Source organism: Morone saxatilis, unplaced genomic scaffold (genome assembly GCF_004916995.1).
Source record: "Morone saxatilis isolate NCDOM2014 unplaced genomic scaffold, NCSU_SB_2.0 Contig23, whole genome shotgun sequence".
NCBI classification, from domain to species: Eukaryota; Metazoa; Chordata; class Actinopteri; family Moronidae; genus Morone; species Morone saxatilis.
Window position 1 is genome coordinate 7,847,384 of NW_023339796.1, and position 15,641 is coordinate 7,863,024.

General features: G+C 37.7%; 1 protein-coding gene across 1 annotated transcript; it reads right to left on the bottom strand.

The window, feature by feature from the left end:
* Nucleotides 1–490: 490 nt before the first annotated feature.
* cacnb2b (calcium channel, voltage-dependent, beta 2b) lies at nucleotides 491–15,434 on the bottom strand. Its single transcript, XM_035670389.1, has 13 exons — nucleotides 15,348–15,434; nucleotides 13,835–13,900; nucleotides 10,741–10,863; nucleotides 10,445–10,584; nucleotides 8,771–8,832; nucleotides 8,641–8,666; nucleotides 7,570–7,650; nucleotides 7,344–7,402; nucleotides 7,127–7,236; nucleotides 4,801–4,952; nucleotides 4,550–4,645; nucleotides 3,562–3,735; nucleotides 491–2,135 (listed from the first exon to the last, which is right to left on the bottom strand). Exons 1-13 carry the CDS (start codon nucleotides 15,432–15,434, stop codon nucleotides 1,392–1,394), a joined length of 1,920 nt encoding a protein of 639 aa, XP_035526282.1. The 3' UTR covers nucleotides 491–1,391.
* Between the last annotated feature and the right edge of the window lie 207 nt (nucleotides 15,435–15,641).

A 15,641-nucleotide genomic window follows, 5' to 3' on the forward strand; every position in this document is an offset into this window, starting at 1 on the left:
ATACACCAATTTAAACACGAGGGCAGAGTCAGGTGTGACACTGAAACACAAACGTCCGTTGTTCCCCACAGTTATTTGACAATTGGATTAGACAAAACTTCCCGTCGTTTGTAGAAACACAAATTATAAAATGCATTCATTGTATGGAAGCCGAGAACAGTTTTAAATATTTTATTTTATTTTAAGTTAAATATTTTATTATGTCCAGATAACAGAGATTTTTTTTTTTTCATGATAACCAGTTTTGGGCTACAACTAAATATTTTCATTATCCATTAATCTGCTGATTACTTTCTTGATTAATCAATTAACCATTTAGTTTATAAAACATCAAAAACAATGAAAAGGTGAAATAAAATTGTAAAATTGCTTGTTTTGTGCGACCAACAGTCCAAAAGCCAAAGACAATCCAATTTACAATTATATTTATAATTTTTTTTCTAGAAAAGATGATGATTACGATTAATCAATTATTAAAATATTTGCTGATTATTATGTCACAATCGACTAATTATTTAGTTATAGTTTTAATTATAGTTTGAACATCGATATACAAGATAATTATTTTGCTATGTTGGGAAAATAACTTGTTTTTTTAGAGACATCTCAGGAAGAGGATGTTTTGTTTTTCTCAAAATACAGTCAGTTGCCAGTTTATTAGGTATACCTAGCTAGGTATTGATTCATCTGGATGGTCATTTTGGACGATGTAGTTTGAGACGCTGTTGAATTGAATAACAGTGTGAAAAAGGCCCCCTCTATCGCAGACTCTCGTCTACTGTCTCTCACTTTGCACAGTCAGAACTACGCCCAGACGTCAACTGGTGTGAAGTGCTTCTAGAGCCTCATAAACAGAAACAATGCAATACAATTCAACACAAAAACTGATCATAATAACCTTTATGAAGGTAGGATATATTGCTGGACTGTTGCATTACACAGCATTAGTTTTAGCTAAGTGTACAAGCAACTCTGACTTATCCTGTTATCACAAGAAAACAAACATTTTATCCTGAGATAACAGCAACCGTGACCGTCCTTGGCTTCCTTACATTTGTGTGACCAATGCAAAATGAAAACCTTTAGAACAGATGCAGCATGAGCACGCTGTTGCATTTATCTTGACTAATGTTTGTGCAAAAATACACACAGATAGAGCCATGTGAAAATAAGACAGACAAAAGAGATAATATTCATTTGGGTGAAGAACAAGAAAGGAGAAAGTGTGTCAGCATGAGTGGCAGAGGGGAATAATAAAAAAAAATGGCAAACAATACGAGGAGAAACATTGTCTACTAAGATGACACACCACTCTGCCCCATCCTTTAGTGCATTGTTACTTGAGCAGCATAGAAACCATGCACCAACCCACGGAAGAAACAACACAGTCACTAGTGTATATAGGAGTCCCTGTGCCATTGTCGAGCATCTCTGTCTCTATCTCTGCCTCGGTCCCTATCTCTGTCCCTGTCTCTGTCTCTTACCCTGTCCTTGTGTCTTTCTCTATCTCTGTCTCTGTCTCTGTCTCTGTCCCTGTCTCTGCCGTGGTAGTGGTGGTAGTTGTGATGATTGTGTGCAGGATAGTGATCCTTCTGGTGTGTCCGTGGTGGAATATGCTGGTGGTGCCTGTGCTGCCGGTTGCGCTCATTGTGCTCCTGCTCATAGTCTTCCCCGACGTGTGGCTGGCTGTTCCCACGGTGATGTTGGTGGTGGTGATGGTGGTGATGGTTGCTGTTGTGATGGTGGTGGTTATGGCCCCGGTGGTTATAGCGAGTCTCCTCCTCGTCCTCCTCCACCACATCCTCCACCTCTTCCTCCCTCTCCTCAGGCAGGTGCCTGCGTGGCAGCCTCTGGCTATAATCCCTGCTCGACTGTACTTCCATGGCACCGGATGTTTGGTTGTGCTGAGTGTGGCTGTGATGCTCCACACGGCGGTGATGGTGGTGGTGATGGTGATTGTGGTGGGTGTGCTGGGGTCTCTTTGGTTCAGTCCTCAGGAGACGCTCTTCCTCCTCTCTTTGGCCCTCCTCAGCCCTCTCTTCCTGTGCTGGGGCTGAAGGGGGATCCTGGTCTAGATGGTTCTCCCGAGAACCCTTCCTCTTGGGGGCAGCCGACTTCTTGTTTTTCTGCCCATCCTAGGACAGAAAAGTACAACGTAATCGTCAAATACATCCATGTAATGACACGCATTTATAGAAAACTTAGTTTAACACAAAAACCGAGTTGGTCAAGTTACTTTCAAATGTACTATTCCTGATTACGCTACTTTTGCAAGACTGGAAATGCAGATCTGACAATTCATTCACATGCAGTGGTCCCCATTTTGTATTAAAGTCGCCCACTTATAGTGTGATGATATTAAACAATGGAATAGACAAGCCTTTTTTAAAAAAAAATAAACAAATAGGTGGTAACACAGTAGAGTGAGATTGTTATGGTTAGAAAAAAAAGTCAGAACTAATTAGAGGCAGAGCCGGGGTGGAATATGAGTAGGGAACAGAAGTAAACCTTTGTAAATAACACAGCTAAAACAAAGCTTAGCACAGCGCTGAAAATGCCCTTATGGTTAAATGGTTATGTTGTGGTTAGGGTTATCCTAAATTAGGGTACTGGCACCTTTTCTCATCCAGTTTAGGCACTGGTTACTTGACATAGTAACAAAGTAATACATTACTTTTTTAACACGTTACTCCCTACACTGTCCATATGTACACATTCACACATACACATACACACACATACACAGCTGCTGTTAGGGAGGCAGCTGGTCCTCAAGAGCCTAAAACTGGCAATCACACCAGAGGCAATTTGAGTATTTTTGGATGATAATATTCAGTTTTATCATGGGACCCTGGGTCACTCAGTGCTGCCCTGTGCAATTACTCACATGGAAATACACACACACACACACATGCTGCCCCAGGCTTCTCCACAGCTGTTTATTTTCACTATTAATTAGCTGATCTAGTTTTAACTTTTTAGAGTTGTTTTGATAACTTGATAGCTAGCACACCTATTTCTATCAAGAAAGTTTTAGAAATGCAACGATGAGGGCAGTATAAATATGTAAAAAGTAAATTCAGTTTTCAGTTTCTAAATAATAAAAATAAAATCCACATATAAGTTATCACAACATATAATTAACAATGTATTCTCTGCATCCTGGATTGTTTGTAAACAGATGTTTTTTCTAGCTATCTATTTCTAAAGACGTCATCTCTATTACTGCGGTGCATTGGTGAAAACTCAGCAGAAATTGAATTTATCTCACTCACCAGAGGCAGACCTATCTCATTTCTTCTTCAACTTTACAATGGAGTAGGATGAGGAGAAATGAAATGAAAATGTTAGATGAATGGAAACAAATGCAGATGCATGCAGCACACCGTGAAGTTCCTCTGTCTATAAAACACTCTCGCTGAGCTCATAATTTACTATACAAACAGTTGTTCTACATTCAACAGACTGTACAGATGAGATGAGTGGAATGAGATGAGATGACAATATAAAAATGATATTATATCCTATAACTTCCCATGTATGTGTCTGTAATTTGTGTACCGGTATTGCTGAAGGACTGGTGGGCAGTGTATTCTCAGCCAGCTGAGCCACTAGTGCGTTGGCAGGCTCCATCTCTGGTGGATGAGTGGCTCTCCAGTAAGACTCCAGATAATCAGCAATGTGCTCACAGGCATCAGTTAGCTGGTTCTCATCTAAGATGACATCAAACATTTCCTACAAGAAAAAGAGAACAAGGACGGTTATAAAAAGCCAACAGTAGGAAACAAACAAAGGACTAACCTGTAACTGAGACAGCAGTTTAAAATATAAACTGTGACACCATCGATAAAGTGGCAGAAGTGTGTGTGGGCTTTAAAAAAACACTCTTCTGGTAATCATGTAAGTCTATGAATTAGGTCTTGCAATGAGATTCAGATAAGGAAATGTAAGGAAATAAAGTCATCTCAAAAGAGGAACACCCACATGAACAGTTAAGTTTCTCTCTCTATAAAACTGACCATTCAGTGTCATCAGAGGCTAATATGCTGAATTTTACTCTATAACACTAATCAATAGTATGCAAAAAAGCAGAATTTTAAAAACATTGAGGTAATTTATGGACAGCAACAGCGAAAAGTCTAAATTTCTCATATTTTATTCATTCAGTTCGCTGTTTGATTTAAGGTTTTATTTCCCTACATGAAGGCCTAAATGTTGTCAGTGCTGCTCTCCCTCACATTATTTTTTGCCTAATAGAAGATATTAAATACACAGTCTAAAAATACTGGATTCTGCCTAAAGATATACCCATCATGTGTCATTTTGTAGAATATAAATTCCCCCCAAGTTGCTAAACCCCCTAAATTCCCATTTCCCAATTACCAGTTTAACAAGACACAAAGCCAAATGTATACTGTTGAACAACTGAAATGTTTAAATGTATAACATGACATGATAACAGTCCATGTATTCCAGATAAAATGTAGTATTACTGAACATTAACTACCACTGCACCAATTTCAGCCAGCGGCCACTAGATGGCACTCACCGAGGGGCATTGGGCGAGCTTGTCTGCTGCCACCAACTGAACATTAAGATGTTTGGTCTGTGATTTCCCTCTAGTCTTGATCAACCTTGTTAACACCTACACAGCAGAAGTTCAGAGAAGGGGGATAAAAAAGAAGCAGGGAAAGAAAAAGGGGTTAAAGTGGCTCATTTAACAGGATTGTGTACACACAGTACAATATATTGAGGAGCAGTTAGTCCTTAAGAAGGAGCAAGTTCTCTGGTGAAGCTTACTTTTGGTGATGAGATCTTGACATAGACTAGGATCGGTGCCAGGGAGGTCTTGGCCACCTGGAGAGGGTGGTTGACTGTGTCTGCATCTAGAACCACCAGCTGCAGGCTGCGGGCGAGCTCAAAGATTCGCTCCACCTCACCCTGGATCTGGGCTGCAACAGCAGAGAGTAAAAGCATGACTTTGACACCTAAGGTCCATTAATTGTGTGCAGTTAACATTTAAAACAAGATACCACATCTCACAGTTGACTCCTAAACTGACAGTAGATATTTTCATATCATTGACGCATAACTTTGTATTATAATTTCACAAATATGTATGTATTATTTATTATGTATGTATTTTCATTGCCAGAGGATTGTTTTGCTTTTCTCTATTTTATTAAATCCAGATGCAGAAATGAGGAATCAGAAATCTTTTATTTTGAAGGTTAGACCCACACAGAAAGTTCATGTTTAAAACAGAAGTTGACAAAATAATCTCACCACATGACTATTTACTGTGACAGCCGTAGTGGAGCTTTCGATTGCATCACACAATCTTCCACAGCAGAGGAAGCAAACATGGATGAGAAGTCTTTTAAGTGCTCCGAAAAAATGGAAATTTGATCTACAATCTATAATTTCATGGTAAGCGGGAAACTCCATATACGGAATAGTAGTAGTAGTAGAGTAAATCGACCTTGTGGAGAGCTTGTGTTGTCAAAATTGCATGTTGCTTTTGTAACTATCAAACAACCCTTTTCTGCATCTTAATTATTCACAACAAACACAAACAAACAAACAACAACATGTCATATTTTGTATTCTATTGTAGAAAACAAGACAAATCGAAAAATACAGTTGTGAAAAATCTGTAAATGTGGCCTATGATGAAAAACTGTTTAATGAGACTACCTGAATAAGTGATGTGTTTCTTATTTTCTTAACCAGGATGTGTAATTTAAAGATTGGCCACTAGATAGATAGATAGTAGAAAAGCGTCACCCCTCCCTTTGGCCTGCGACATAATGCCAAAAATACAATAGTCTAGGCTGCAAGATTTTTCTTTTCTTCTAATTGTTTCATATCAATTGAAACTACCATTTCGTATACAATTAAAATAAAAACAAAAAAAAATTCTCTGGCACAAAAAAATTGGCAAAAGAAAGCCTGCAAATGCGTGCAAAGGGTTGATAAGAAGAGAGCAAGATTTGGGGCTTTACAAACAAAAATAATAAATAAAAATTTATGGAAAATGCTGTTTGCATTTTTTGATCTAAGTGAATGGAAATAGTTTCATAATAGTTTCAGAAATATTACGCTTTCTTGAAGTACTTGAATTAGTACATTGAAGATTGATGTATGAGGTGACAATAAGAGCAGTGGGGCCAAGCCAGTTTGAGTTTGAGACACCTGATCTAACTGTTTTAAATCTTACCATATTTGCATTGGGATTTAACTGTTTCACAACATATTGTTACATTCCTACTATTAGCCCACTAAACATATAAACAGCTAAGAACATCTGCTTGTGCCAGCTCCTGTGTATTTCTACACATGAAACAGTGGCTGTTGGTAGTGATGTGAAGTGATGAAAGAAAGAAATGAAGGAAGGTGGAGCATTCAAACAGACATGGACTACCAGTGCTTTCAGTCATACATACCAGCAGCATCTGGGATAATGAGAGAGCAATGAGAAAGACAAGAGTAGAGAAAACCAAGTAAATCTTATCCCACTTCTGTTTGACACCCATCTTTTCTTTAAATATTAAATAAGGTAGAATTAAACTTAGCCTATACAGCACAATGTCACCGGGGCAAAGACCCATCCACTAAGCACCATACAATCTTTACAGACACAATGCAGCGATCTACTTACGTCAACCTGTTTTCTTTATTTATCTTTATCTCCCAAAATGTCTAACTATTATTTTGTCTGTATTGTGTCATCAATGCAGTGCATACAACAATCTGTAACATTATTATCCTGTTAAATAAGGGATAATCTAGGTATAAAGATCTTGTGAGCAGAGATAAAGCATGAAATAATGAAAAAGTGAAAGTCTGACACATTAATTTCAGACCTGGGTCAGATAGTATCAGTTGCTTGTTTTAACCTAATTAGGGCTGCAAGTGGGTGAGGTTTGCCACAAGGCAAAACACGAACAACATGAAAGTAAAGGCAATTACTAGAAGTTATTTTAGAAGTCAATTTTGTGTACTTTTCTGTTACTGATACTATCTGAATTGTCCCGATGAGGTAAACCCCAACCATTTTACTCTCCAAACAGATAAAAGTGGTACAACTACTGGCTTCAGATTGGGGTGATAAACCCTGATGTACCTAAATTGGAGCGTGTGTTCGACCGGTCCATTAAGGCCTTTTTGCCAGGGTTGTTGAGGATGGACCGTTTGGCCAGAGAGATGTCTGCTGTGACCCGTGTAATAGTAATTCTGGAGAGGGGGACAGAGAAACAGGGATTGTTACACAGTCGCGATTCTCATTATGTTTTTATTTCCACACAAGAGATGTGACACTGAGGACTTAAATCAGAACATACCTGCCTTCAAATCGATGTTTTAAAAAGTCAAATAGTGCTTTTTGCATCATATCTGTAACCTGGAATGAGACAGGAAACATGGATTTTAAATGAAATTACTCTCTATTCAAGTTTAACACAAAATACCACTGTTTATTTGAGATACTAGATTAGTGTTTCTCAGCTTTACAGCATATTAGATCCTTCACAAGTCGAAGGAAACTCATTAAGAGTGTGGCAGACTCACCTCTAAGCCCTTCAGTGATGGTCCCATTAGAACCACAGGACGCATTGTAGGCACTACATCATACATAGCCACCTGCTCCCCCTACGGCCACAAAGAAAGTTTTATTCAGTATATGAGATAAAGGTGAGTGACTGTGGATGAATGTTTATATTGCAAGCAACATTTGATCATAATCACTTTTTATTGAAAAGTTTATTTTTTTTATAGAGTGACAAAAAGAACAGGACAGTTGCATCCATCATCGGATAAATGGCCCTTAAAGTTTTGTATATAAGTTCTCTGTTTGTCTGTTGCTGCTTAATATTTGAAACGTGTTGGCATGTTTTTTAATTATTATTATATCACTGCCCTCTTAAGTGCCTCAGATTCCTTCAATAATTCTAAATGGATCTTATCTTCAGTAAACAAGCTCTGATGGTGAAGTTTAACCCATGTTTCATACTGCTGTCATAACACAGTCACTGGTCATTCACACGAGACACAGGAGCAGAACTGTATCAGACCTAAAATGTTTAGTTAATTAACCAATTAATTCTTTAACATTTTTTAATATATTTTTGACTACCAAAAAAAAAGACAGATTATTTAATAATGTATATAACAGTTACTTACAGGTTTAATGAATATATAGAACAGATGTGGAATTACATTCAGTAGATGCAACCTTTATACTTTATAGTGCAGGCAAAGTAGTGCTAATGCTACAGATGTTTTTCACCTCACGAGAAATGTCACATTATACTGGCTAGAGCATAAAAATAATATCTCTAAAAATAATATCTCCACATTAACTTAAAAAGTTATCTAAGACTTTTGCTGGAGCCTTCAACAGCGTCTGACTCTCTTCCTCGCCATGTTAACACAGGAAAAAATGCTATAGAAAGTAACACCAAAGCGCCTGTCCTATTAGTCACACTCAATCTTAACACCCGCCAACATGTTGCTTGCAGTGCAAACGAAGTGAACACTGATGACATTTGAGTTGTTATTCTATTGTTTTATAAAGCTGTTTATAATCCAAGGTTTTTTATAGACTGATGTGGAATATATTACAAATCTCCAGGTACTTACTGGTTTCTTTTTCACCTGCTGATTGGCTGTTCATACAGAAGGATGAGAGAGGCATCTAATGTTAACTCACCAATAATCAGAAAAATAGACAACAATAAATATTTGTACACGTTTTAGCAGACACACTGACCTTGTGATGGAGGAGTATATTTCTTTGAGTTCATATCTTGAGCTACTTGATTTGATGCTTTGCTAAAATGAGAGAACAGTCCTAAATTAGCTCAGATCTTTCCCACTAAAAACAGAGACAAACAGGTCCGTCTCTACAGTCTACGTAAATGTCAACGTTTCAGTCGCAGTGAACACACTCTCTCTATGCACTCTGTTTCTATGCAATATAATAATTTGTTCTTACTCATTGTATATCTACTTCTATAAGACACAGATATATAAAACATAGAGGGTAAATCCCTTGAAGTGATTCAGCACACAATGTTGCAACCAAAGCCAAATTTCCAAGATCCTTTAGATGTGTTTCTTTGAGCCTAACTGGGTCAAGTCAAAATCTCTAAGTCTGTAGTGGATTTTCATGCCTGCCAGGCTGATTAGAGTAAAAACAACCCACTGACTGAACATAAGGGAAACATTCCTACTTTTGAATCTCATTCTACTTTCACATCTTTGAAAGTTAATTTTATACCACGCTGAAATAAATACTAATGCGTCAAAAACGCTAGAAAATGTATTGAAAAAAGACAAATATCATCAGCAATATACTGTAAGTAGGGATGCACGATAACCGATAACTACCTGCTTCTCATGGCCAATACTGATAAGATAACCGATAATTTCACATTTTTATCATTTAAAAATAAGTTGATAACCTGTAGGTTTTACACATCCGAGGGTAAGACATGATTATAATAATACATAGAGAGATATAGATTATTATATAAAAATATTTTGTGCATGTGTGAAAATATTTTGTGCACATGTAAAAGTTACTGCAGTTGTACAAATATTTAGTGTATACAGGAATTATCTTCAATAGTGAGGTTTCACAAAGTCTGACCCTGTGACCCATGAATAACAACCTTACCTTAAGTAACAGGTTATGTAACGCATTACTTTTGCCATGTAGTAATTGGTAATATAATTTTGATTACTTGAGATTAAAATTTTAAACCTACCACTATTCCAGTTTTTAACTGGTTATGAAACAGTCTTAATTTAATACTGATGCCTCTATATTATCTACATAAACAAGCAAGACTATCAGCAAGAGGACTGACTATTTCTATGAAGTTATTCTTAATGCCTGCCATGCCCTTGAAATCAATTAAATGAGGCGGTGGAAACACTAACACCTTTTGTCCACAGGGGCCGCCATAATCTACAAGTTCCTTGTAGCTGGTTTAAGTATTTTTCTAATAAAGAACCAGATCAAAAATGTAGCTGTGTGCATTGTATTTTTAGTACACTAATGCACAGAGAGTGGCAGAGAAGGGGGTCAGTTGGGGCCCTCATTTTTCCCATAGTGCACCCTTGCGGTTTAATCCAGCCACGCTTGCTTTGCTTCTATCCTCAAAACAATTCCTGGTGTGACCCTTTCACACTGATAACACCTCTCTGGTCAAAATGCAGTTTGACTAATCTGTGGATGTTTTCAAAGAGCATCAGCTGAATACCTAAAATGTCATATAATCCTCTGTATTTCACTCTGTAGTGATGTTTTGTTTGTACGTGTGCTGGACCAATAAAGATTATTATTAGGATTACAAGATAAGTCAGCACACTACAGCATGGGCTTGTGTGCTTGTTCGTAACCCTGTTGTATTGAAGCTACTGGAAAAGTCAAACATACTTGGCTAAGGCCTTGGCAGCTTTCCTCGCCTGGACTTCTCTCCTGATGAGAATGGTTTCCAGATTGACTGGACTGGGGATGAAGCCCACCACACCATCCTCCTTCACTGGCCGTCCGATCCACCACTCATTGTTAAACTTCTAGTCATTACAAAGAAAAAAAAAAGTGCATTTAAGGCTTATATCCACCTGCTTCAATAGAAATGTATTAATTCTGAGTGTCAAGCCCTAACGGATAGTCCTTGTAATAATTCCACCTCTATGAGACTCCGTGATGTGAGTGTGTGTGTTTCAAACCTCTTTGACATGGAGGAAATCTCTGGCCTCAAAGGTGACGGCCTGGCCCGGTACAGGAACGTTGTCGTCGTCTGCTGGAGTGTAAGAGAAGTTGCAACGTACTGCGAATGCCACAGGTTTGTACTGGGGACAGAGGACATACAAAATAATATTACTTATGCATGTCACAGTCACCTTTAATCCTTACATTTCACCAACGTATACATTTTCACACAAAAAAGGATACATTTTTCAGTCAATTACGATTAATAACATACATTATAATGAATCTACACATTGAAAACAATCTTCCCCACAACCAGGAATAATAATGATATTGTATAGGAGAACTGGAACTAATGAAGACACACATTTTCCCTACTGCCACAGTGGGACAAAACAGCTATTTGACTGTCCTTATTTAAGAGACGTTAATAATGAATGCAAAAATGTATTTGAAAAAACATATAAGATATTGCAAATATACAGAACCTAACCAGTGTATAGAATACAGAAAAAAACAATTGGACACAAAGTTAATAAATTGTGCTCTAAAATTATTAATTTGTACCCACAAAGATACAAACACAATATAGCATTAAAAGTATTATTAACATTATGTCTGAGGGATATTAAAGATAAAAACACATTGATGAATAAGCAACAATCAAGCAAGTATCTAAACATCCAAAATCAATAAAGTGCATTAAATCCTAGCAGCTCATTTAGATCAAGTTATTCACGGCCTGATAATCTAATCAATTTGAACTGAAGCTACAGGTTGTTGTGGCTACTCCGAGTGTTAGTGACAGGCTAACGGCTGTGTTTTGGTAATAAGTGCCTACGAATACTGGATTAATCCCATTATGTCATTATCATGAAGTTAAAATAAAACCAATTGGACACTGTGTCAGCAACACTCGTCAGCTTTGACTGCTATCATGTGCACATATACAACTGTGCAGGCTAATGCAGTGTAAAATGAGCATTGTGACAGTTGTCAGACCATAGCAAAGCTATTTAAATGAGCCAGGGATATGTGGATAGATTTAGGATTCAGTTTGCTTATTGATGAATATGAATATGCTATCTTTGACATTATTTTAAAACGTCTATAAAGCATTATAATGCATTATAATTGGGCTTTTAATGCATTGTAAAATGGTTATATTACAACTATAAGAATTATATTATGAACCTTGGCAAAATAAAAAGTTTCAGTGAGTAACCAGCAATTGTGAACTATTAGGATACTTGGTCTAAAGTAATTCTTAAATATTTTATAATGTGTTATTTTTATTGTTATAAAGCTTGATGAATATGTATGAGTGCTTATAACTATAATTATAGTTGGATAATGCATTAAAAGTATATGTACTATAATGTATTATAATGCTTTATACACATGGGTGTCGTAGTAAGAGAGGGATTCCATTATTTCTCTCTAAAATACTATATTGATATTTGTTGTTTTTAAATGTCTTCTATGAATAAACTGACTTGACAATAACACTCCTCTTGTATCTTTCACAACACGCGAAATCGTAATGGCTTTTTGAAAAAAATTACAAAAATGACATTTTGACTAGTTTGACTAAGCCAAGAGTCAATAATAAACTTAATGAATCCATTAAGCGGCTTCAGGTATTAGGTTTTTTGGTATTGTTGAATCACTGTCACACTGTAATGTCTTACTGGGGCACTTGAATAAAATGGAGCTGTTGTTAATGTTATTAGTGACATCTGCTTGTTTCCTTCTATTACAAATCAAAGTGTCTGCTGTGAAAAAGGCCTATTGCATCTTTCTCTTTGCTGCGCAGTAGCTACAGCATGCTTCCTTCTGGTTGAATGCCTGTTCGAGTTGTAATCCTATCAGAGTCAAATGTCAGCGGCATGCAGATCAAGCTGCTAATTACTCCTCTTTGGAAAGATGAGGCTGTGGTAGAGGCTGTGGGGTCAGCAGGGGACGGGCCGAGGGTTTTTGCCGCCTTAATTACAGAGCACAAGTGGGAGCACATTAAATCTGTGGGGGAGGATTTAATTCAATATTCAGTGGGACATGTATCAAGCAGGCAATGTTTGAAAGGAAAAGAGAGGGGAACAGTTTGATATCAGCTGTGATAGTCTGATATATTTGTATACTTTGTGGTCATTATGTCAACAGAAAGAAAAAAAGTGAATACCCGGCCCTCTGTATAACAGTGATAGCAATACAGGGGACGTCCTGGCAACATTTTCATTCAAGAGGTTGTAATAGTCGCCTGTAATAACTTGACTTGATTTCAAAGTGCTTTTAAAAGACCAGTGAGTAGGATTTAGTTATTTCTAGTGGTGTAGTTGCAGATCCCTCCCTCGCTTCACCCTCCTCTTCCAAGTGTGAAAGAGATATTCTGGTGGCTGCATGAAAGTGTTTGGTTTGTAGGTATAAAAGGCTCATTCTAAGGTAGCAAAAACATAACAATTCTTATTTTCAGGTGATAATACACTGATGAAAACATAGTCATGTATATTATATACCCTTTCTGCCAATACGGCCTCCTAAATGTTCCACACTGGACTTTTAAGAAATACCTTTTCAGGACACTAAAAAAACTGTACTTTACTTGAGTGACTGACTCCTCTTTGCATCATTGAACACCTTCCCAACATCAAAACCACTACACATCACGCATGGTAAACATAACATGACAAAAATGGTGTAACAACACGAAACAGGCGAAAGAGGAAGACTCAACCCTATTTGAAGTTTCCGAAACAGCCGGTAAAACGTCCTTCAGAGGAACCAAGAGAGTACTTCTTACTTTTATACTTTGAGTACATTTCAGGGCCTGTACTTTTTCACTTTTACTTACTAAAGAAGTGGAATCAGTACTTCTACTTATATTGTATCTCTCTGTATTTCTACTTGAGTAAGGGATGTATGTATGTCAGTAATAATCATTCCTTCTCCCGACATTGAGCACATATGACAAGGAAGAAGACTGCAGTGACTCATTTTAATAGAAGAATATTGTTCTGCTAATCCGATGTTTCCTGTCTGTGATGTAACCATGTCCTTGAGAGCAGACCTCTCTCTCGAGTCGGCTGACACCATGATGAAACATCGAGAAAGTACCTTGGCCTTCTCCAGCTGCACCTGAGCGTTTCTTTCCTCAACGACATCCGGGTCCTGACGCTCTCCCTGCAGGAGAGAGAGAGAGAGAGCGAGTAATGACAATTAGCTTAATACTTCTCTGCATTCTCTGATTGGATCCTTGTCTTATTGACTCATCCAGCAAAAATAATTTTATCAAGATACGGAAAATTTATTTTTAACAAAAAAGTAACCACTCAAAGCACTTCATGCTACATGTCACATTCACTCATTCACACAGCGATGGCACAGCATTAGGAGCAATTTGTGGTTCAGCATGTTGCTCAAGGACACTTCGACATGCAGCGAGAGGAGCCAGGGATCAAACGGCCAACCTTCTGATTAGTGGACAACCCGCTCTACCTCCTCAGCCACAGCCGCCCATAGCAAGTGTAGTGATTATGAATTTATTTGGCCTCTGTGGGATTAAAAATGTCTTTCTCATGTGTCCTGACCAAGAGAATGACAATATTGAGTTACAGAGTAACAACATACAACAAACAGATATAAGACAGTATAACCCAATATACAATATGTCACAGGGTGAGACATAAACAACACATCTGTGATTCAACCAAAGTTTGCCTCTTCAAGAAAACCCAGGTGCAATTCCAGATATCTATAAATAGCCAGAAAAAAATCCATAAATATGAATGCGACTAATCTTTCTAAACACTAAGATGTTTGTTTATTTGTCTGACAATTTCCACAGACACAAAGAGAATTTCCGATGGGATAATAAATGGAACTAATTTACGAAAACAGATTAAAATTTATCCCAAAACATCAGAAGTCAGATGATAAAGTACAGTCTCCGCAGCAGAAGTGGGTCACTTGAGTACATTTTCTCAGACTTGACAAAGCTCCTCCAGGCCCACAGAAATTATTCAACTCTTCTTACAGTCAGAGTAATAACGCCCCTGTGACTCACAAAAAACATAAACTTGGTTGAGTGGTCCTTTAAAGTCACAAAGTAACATGTGAGCCGCCATGCGAGGAGCCCCTTTCCCAATCACAGTGGATCATTAGCATTTTGGAATTTGATTCCCGATATTAGATTGGTTAGAAAAAGATTTTCTTCTGGCTATATATTTCCCAGTTGGCTACAAAACAATTATTTTTATAAATTTGTCTTTGAAGTATAGAAACAAACAACCTTTAAAATTAGATTTTATGACTTCACATTCTGTCTCATGACTGCGGCTGCTTGTTTGGTCTTTTTGGGTCGTTTGAGTTTTGTATCAGGTCTAATTATCCTCTGGTTGATATGGAATGGGAAAATCAATTAATACACATAGGATACAGGTAGGTTTTCCACAGTTATGTTTGGATTTATTCAAAATTTTGGGACGTGTGAAGACCTAACTGAACTTAAAACAACAAGCATCAATTCCTCAGAACTAGATATAATCACATCCCTAATTCAACGTGATTGAACACTTCGCTGTTTAGCTTTTGACCTAATAACATCTCCAAGACATGCCCTCTCATTTACTGTCCCCTTTCCCAGAAGCCTCCTGCCTTTAATTGTCAGGAAGTGTTGCAGCAGATGCCTCATGGGACGCCCAGGTTTATGTGCCATGCGTCCCAGAGATTAGATTGTCCCCTCAAAGACATGGTAATTAATGCCCTCTGTGTCATAGCCAGGAGGTGGCACAGCCCTCTGCGTCAATCTGGCACTCAAGATACACACTTGCATCCTAAAGTCACAAATCAGCTCTCTCGTTGTAGACAGTCTACTCAGTCTGATGCATTTGAACAAGACTGTAATCCTGTGAGTCCTTGGTGA

Excerpts from the sequence above, each read along its gene's own strand:
- cacnb2b (XM_035670389.1), bottom strand. The coding sequence starts at position 15,434 with ATGGCACATAAACCTGGGCGTCCCATGAGGCATCTGCTGCAACACTTC. Across the intron at positions 8,833-10,444 it reads GCTGCCAAGGCCTTAGCCAA|CAAAGCATCAAATCAAGTAG; the intron begins GTATGTTTGACT and ends CTCTCATTTTAG. Across the intron at positions 4,953-7,126 it reads GAACACACGCTCCAATTTAG|CCCAGATCCAGGGTGAGGTG; the intron begins GTACATCAGGGT and ends CTGCTGTTGCAG.